The 6927-nt window shown below is 37.4% G+C and overlaps 1 protein-coding gene across 4 annotated transcripts in view; it reads right to left on the bottom strand.

The window, feature by feature from the left end:
* Positions 1–1407: 1407 nt before the first annotated feature.
* MSH3 (mutS homolog 3) overlaps positions 1408–6927 on the bottom strand; it is a 224735-nt gene continuing 219215 nt past the window's right edge. For 3 of the 4 annotated variants that reach the window (XM_025214756.1, XM_006033009.3, XM_025214757.1), the window contains one exon: positions 1408–2735. In XM_025214756.1, coding sequence (XP_025070541.1) covers positions 2609–2735 — 127 coding nt within the window. In that variant the 3' untranslated portion in view covers positions 1408–2608. The remainder of the gene's footprint in view (positions 2736–6927) is intronic. The other variant, XR_003096101.1, reaches the window with a different exon arrangement.

Below are 6927 nucleotides of genomic sequence, written 5' to 3' on the forward strand. Positions count from 1 at the left end.
AAAGAGCCTAGATGTAGTCAAATACTTCCCTACCCTGGTAGCCACCTCTCAGAGAATGAACATTGAAGAGATCCAGCACAGGATCTGGTGCGTAAGTACCTCCTTTGGAAAATTGCTTTGGTGCATCTTTATTGATTGTAATCACTGCAAATACACCAAGATCCAGGTCTATTATGCAGTCATCATTCCCACTCTGCTCTACCCATGTGAAACATGGGTGATCTACCATCGTAATTTCAAGAGTCTGCAGAGGTATCACCAAAGATACCTCCAGAAAATCCTCCACGTCAAATGGGAAGATTTGCACACGAATGCCTTGCTGAAGCCAATGTCACCAGCACTGAGTTGGTGATTCTCAAGCATCAGCTTTACTGGACTAGACATTGTATGTGGATGCCTGACTGAACTCCCCAAACAAGTGTTCTACTCCCAACTTAGTTATGAACTGAGATCTTGCGGTGGCCAGAGGAAGTGCTACTAGGACATATTGAAGGCATACCCTAAGAAAATAGATGCCAACATCAAGAGCTGGAAAAGCTGGCTGCTGACCAACTCCAATGGCACTATAACCACAAACAAGCATCACCCTGTTTCAAGGTAAAGAGTCGTGCCCTTGAGGAAGAGAAAAGAGAGTGAAGGAAGGACAAGGAGAAAAATCCCAGCCTACAGCCTACTCTCCCTTGTGGAAAGACCTGCAATTTCTGCAGATGTATCTGTGGCTCAAAGATTGGACTCTTAAGTCACCTCAAGACCCATCAATGAGCCATAGCAGAGGTCATCCTCAAATTGAGGGAATGCTGTTGCTGCTGCTGATGACAGTACTTGCCATCATCCAGATTCTTATGCTGAATGAAGCTTTTGCAGAAGTTCTGTCTTAAACAAACTTCACTGGAGACATATGGACTCAGGGAATGCGTGTCACCCCAAAGGGCACTGCTGACCAAATGTTTTCAGACAAAGTACACTGGGTGCAGGTGCACTGACAATGTACTGCATACAAGCAATGCACAGCATACAGTATGTTTCAAAAGAACTATAGAACTTTTCTACTCCAGCTCATTCTGTCTGGGCTACTATTTATGCTTTTATACAACAGCTATAAGCTGCTTTGTAAACTTTATTGAAAGTCAGATAGAGTAAGAAATATGATTTGAACTTGGAAGTGATAGGTATATGAATTATTGTAGCAGTAGTCAGTAAGAACTACAGTAGATAGAATCTTCTTTTAAGCTGATATGGAAGAAGAACTTCTGGTGACTGCTGCTATTTGAGTGTCAAGATATGCTACAGTAATATCTCACAGAGGATACTCTGAAGCTGAGAGATATTGGTGGTGTAGACTGAAAAATTATTTCATTAATAAGGTTAACAATTGCTTCCAAATGTAAATTAATTTATTTTGTGCATCCTGACAGCACAGTCATTCTTTACATTGGAAAAACCATGAAAGTCAGTGGCAACAAGATATAATTTCAATACTGACATCCAGTTAACAAGTATTAGTTTGCAAGTTTAGTTTATTTTTGTTAATAAAATCAAATAGGTTCTCATTAGTAGTTTCCTCAGAAAAAGGAAAAAAATGCATTTTGTTCTTTTACTATAATGTCTGAAACAACATGAGATGTTTATGCCAATAAAATGGTTTTACAAATATGTTAAACAGTATTTTCACTGAGGCTTAAATGTATAAACATTATCTCTTTACGTGCTTTATTTCCATAACTGTAGCTACAGTTATTTTTAAAGGGATACCAACTCCAAAATCACCTTACCATCTAAAAAATGTTGTACTTGTACTAATAACAATTGTGATCACAAAAATGGCAAGAAGATAGCAAGAGAAACCTCCTGATTTTTCCCATTTTTATTCTGTTTATAGATTGCCAGTTTCACATTTATTTGTTGTCTCACATATGAACTTCACTATCAGTTGCTGATCTGGGAAAGTCCAGAAAATACTTTTTAGACTGCACAGAATGCCTGATGCTGTGGGGTGCTGTTATTCTCACGCCTGCTGATAACCCTCTTATTAACTTCACCAGTGAAAGTTTTCTGCCCTGCATGTTTTCAAAAGAGAAGTCCTAATGATTGGATACATGCAGTCTAAAAGGTAATCTATCAGAATCATGATTTTTAACTTAACTTAAAAATAAAATCAAGTTGACAATATCCTTATACACTATTCAAACAAAGATGCTACTTAACACATCACAAATATAGTCAATGAACAGCCGTTCCCTAATAAAACTCACAAAGCAGTATTTCTTCAGAAAACAAAACACAATAAACTTAAGCCATTATTTTATTTTTAATATTTTATAACTGTTTACAAACATAATCTTTCATTCCTTTAATCATATTCTAAATGTCATCAAATGCAAATAGCTCGCTTTGCATTTAAAAAAAATGGAGGGGAGAGTCCATAAAATTAGCTTGCCTTTAGAAACTTAATATCGGAGTATGCATTATAATGTCTAGTTTCTTGTTCTGAAAAGTTGAACTCCAACAGGCAAGTCTACTAAATATATCAGAAATTCCACATTTGTTAAATATAGTACTCTATCTAGTATGCTGTGAATGTCCCATGTTTTATTATTTCTTAAAGTCTTCAATTAAGCAGGATATGAGATATTAAAAATAGTCGATCATCTTCAGTTTCACATATCTTTTTCCATTTTTGCAGTTCCTGGGAATCATTTATGTTCCATATTTCAGCAAAATACTTTAGCCTCTTCCTGAAAAACAAAACATATAATAAAATACAAAATATGGCATATCTGTAAATAAAATACAAGAGCCATTAAAATAGACTAGATGTCTTTGTATATACAGTATTAAGAACTGGTAATCTTTATCAGCTCAAAACACTGAAAAAATGGTGTAAATAAATGATTAGTATTTTCCACTGAAAGAAAACAAGTGGCATTCATGATGAGCAAATGTAAAACTGCAATGTTCCTTTTAGTATTTTAGGACTCAAAGACATGTCTACACGAACTCCTGGGGAGTCTGGGAGCACTGCCAAGATGCATGCCTTGCGCACACCCTCCTGTTCAGGGCATGGCAAAGCCTGGAAATTAGGCAGCAGAGCCAGGTTAGCAAGGTCTTGGGTATTCACTAAGGAGCACATGTGAGACAAAGGGCCTGAACATAGTTCTGCGAACGCCCTCTGGGCTGCACTAAACAGACAAAACAGCCAAATTCTGGGATTTGCTGTGTTCTGAGTGGGAGCACGTGGTTGCTTCTCAGTTGCAGTCCTGAGCTTGCCACAGAGGCCATGAAGATCTGCCTATGAATGATAATAAACCAGAGAAATCATGATAAACTACAAGTTAGTTAAGATAATAATGTATTCCTGATATTTCAAAGGCAGATGAAAGTCTAGCGAAGTTTTCAGTGCTCAATGACACAGATGTACTCGGTTGCTGTTCTTATATACTAGGCAATGAGGCAGAGAAAAATTAACAAGTCAGTTGGCTTTGTAACAGAATCTGAGTTTGCTCCCCAAGATGAAGTCTACATTTCTAGACAGGAGGGGAAGAGGCAATTCTGATCAGTTGCTTATGATCCAATCTAACAGATAAAAGCATATGTAGGATTTAACAACAAACATATTTATCTAGCTCAGGGCTGTCCAACTTGCAGCCCACAGGCTCCTACTCTCAGGGCCACTCCCCACCATTGCTCTCCTGTGGATGTCACTGGGTTCTCTGGATTTCCCCCCTCCCTCCTCCACCTTCTACTTCCTATCCCTGAACCAGAGGCTGCATGGCGCTGTGCAGTGGGAAGGGTCACGCCATGGGTGACCTTGAGGATATACAGCCCCCAGCCACTCAGAAGCTGGGCAGCCCTCATCTAACTCATCATCTTGCACTTTTTCAAGAAATCCTCCTATCCCCCAAACAAGTGCTTTTCTTCTACTGAGTAACTCATTGTAAACCAATATAGAGTAGGCACTGGGAGGGACCTCAACAGTCATCTAGTTGACAAATGTAGAATGTGCTGTTCCTAATTCACAGATTACAGATGCCTGTCTAGCCTCTCTCCAAAGAAAGATATTCCATAACACCTCTACACAGCTTGTTTTTCAATTTCTTTATCATCCTTGTCACTCATCTCTGGATCTTCTTCAGTTTCTCTACATGCATCTTAAAACCAGAAATGGATAGAATACTCCAGGTGAGATCTAGCTAGGCCTATGCAGAGTAGTACCAATACCTCCTATGTTTTGCATACAATGCTTCTGTTACTGTAGCTCAACACTGCTGTTGTTTTTTTTTTTTTACACAGCATTACATCATTGACTTCTGTCAAATTTGTGATCTTCCCTCGAAGATCTACCATATAGCCAATTATTGCCCATTCTGTATTGATGGCTGTTCTTCCCTGTGGGTATGCTGTCTTTGCTGAAATTCAATTTATTGCAAATTCTAATCCTAGCATCCAATGTGTTTGCTGTCCCTTCACTTTGTCTGTCATCTATTAATTTGTCAGAAAGCTGTCTATTCACGCATCCAAGTCTTCAATTAAAAATGTTAAAGAACACTAAACCCAGAACAGAGTGACCCTACTTGAAACCTCCTGAATTTCATACATCAATCCATTTAGTTACCCTTTGCGTGAAGTTATTCAATCACTTACGTTGGTTGAAATACCTATTGATAATTCTATCTAATCCATCTTTCTGCAGATTATTTAAGAGAATGCCACCTCTGACTGTATCCTTACTGTCAGATATTTTATCCACTTTCTTCCCCTCATCTATCAAATTGAATTTGAATGAAAAACCAAATTATTTGTACTTAATAGTAAGTGGGCTGATATTGATCACAGCTTCCTCTTCCAAATGTTTATAAATTGACTTTTTTGTAATTTGCTCTAGTAACAACCCAGGAACTAATATATTTGCTTATGTATATCACATACCTTTTCTTAAAAAAATCAGCTGCTGGAAATCAGGTTGTGCATTATAAGTGAGGAAATATGGTAATATTAGTTTCTGCTTCTGCCAGGGGAAAGCAAAAGTAACACTGCATATGAGGCTCTAGCTGATTGCTATAGATCAGGGGTTGGCAATGTTTTTGGGCAAAGTGCCAAAAACACCCACAACCTCAATTTGTCAGATTATTGCCATACCAGGAGCAAATGGCAAGGAAGCCATGAGGAGCCCAATCCTTGTTGTGGCAGCACAACCACAGCCCTTTTCCCACCATCCTCTTCAAGGAGTGCATGCCAAACAAAATGCCTTCGCATACCACTCTCTGGCACCCATCCTGGGGGTTTCCTACTCCTGCCATAGATCCTTTCTTCCCACCCCCTCTGGCACTGCCCAATATAGGCTTCTGCTGCTGCTAATCAATTACTTACTGCTACTTAGCAATAGTTTCAAGGAAAGATTTTTTTCTCATTCTGCCTTTTAAAAACAAGGTGTACTTATTATTTTGGGGCATGTTGTACGTGAGGAAATACAGTAAAAAGACAGGTTGACCAATCTAATTCCCTAGATCCTTCTTATCATATGCTTACTCTATGATTCATAATTAGGAGTTTAAAAGTTGCGATAAAACTGGTTTGTTCTTTTCTTCCTTTAAAAGAACCCAAACAAAACAAAACCTCCCAGAAGAATGTGAAAAAGCTACATGGAAATGTTATTAAACTTATAGTCAAGAATTGAAAAGATCACAAGTGTCAGAATTAAAATTATCTACTCAACCTTAATTCTACACCTCTGTGTGCACTTTGAAAGTCTTTAATTACATGATCACATACTATTTTCCTTCTCATAATTTTTGTATGCAATTAATTCCCTTTTCAGCAATGGAATACACATTAGAACTCAGTATGTGCCCTAGCCAAGCTCCTTCCTTTGATCTGAGAAAATAAAATATTTTACTAGACAGAAAAATCAAATCACTATCTTATTAGTTCATATCATAATTTATTAGATCAGACAATGATACCAGCAACTTATTTTAAATTCTAACTCTCTTGCAGATAAATTTTATTGACTTTAGATCCTCACACAGAAGATGATAGATGTTAAAACATTTATAAGCACCTTGTGATTTTACTTTTGGTGAATTATGGACCATATAATACTGACAAGTGTAAACTACTTAATTACTTTTCTGCAACTCATTATATAGCCTCAATATATTACGGTTTTATTATTCTACATTCTGAAAAGATAAGAACTGGTTTTGAGCTCTGTAGGCTATTAAGCTTCATAGGAAACACTTGTAACTGAAAACAATTAGTACCTACATTTTTCTCCTTCAAAATCCTTCTACCAAGATTATTAATGGTCCTCAGGCTTTAAATTTATTATATTGCTGAGATGAGAGACGTAAGAATGCAACTAAAAAGTCAGTGCAAGTTTTCCTATAGTGCATATTTATTATGCATAAACTAACATCAAAAACAGAAGAACCCTTGCAGATTGGTGAATCTATAAGCCAGTTGTATATCTGTGTGTTTATATGGATAACTATTCATAGTTAAATCTATACTATTTACATGTAGGGGTTTATGTTACCTGCTATTTTAGGTAGTCAGTATAAATCTTTGCTAGAGTAACTGATTACACAACTGATTTCAGCTATTTAATTTGTAAAGCCTTGATTAACAAAAATCTTCAATGTGGAGAACTAGAAGAATTCTTCCGATGCCTGCACCTCAAAGAATATTTCCACGACCAAACTGAACCCACTCCCAACAACAACTCATCCTCTGACAACATTCAGGAAAGGATCAATGCCAAAAAGCCTAAAAAACCATCAGATTGGACACCTCGCAGTGGACGAAACCCTAACCTTGACCGCTACATTGACTGCTTCAGGGAAAGAATGAACAATGAAATAATCAGCAACACACGCCACCACAACAACCTCTCTCTACCAGAGAAAAAGGCCATAGAATCTCTAAGAT

The sequence above is a fragment of the Alligator sinensis genome, unplaced genomic scaffold (genome assembly GCF_000455745.1).
Source record: "Alligator sinensis unplaced genomic scaffold, ASM45574v1 scaffold541_1, whole genome shotgun sequence".
Classification (NCBI taxonomy): Eukaryota; Metazoa; Chordata; order Crocodylia; family Alligatoridae; genus Alligator; species Alligator sinensis.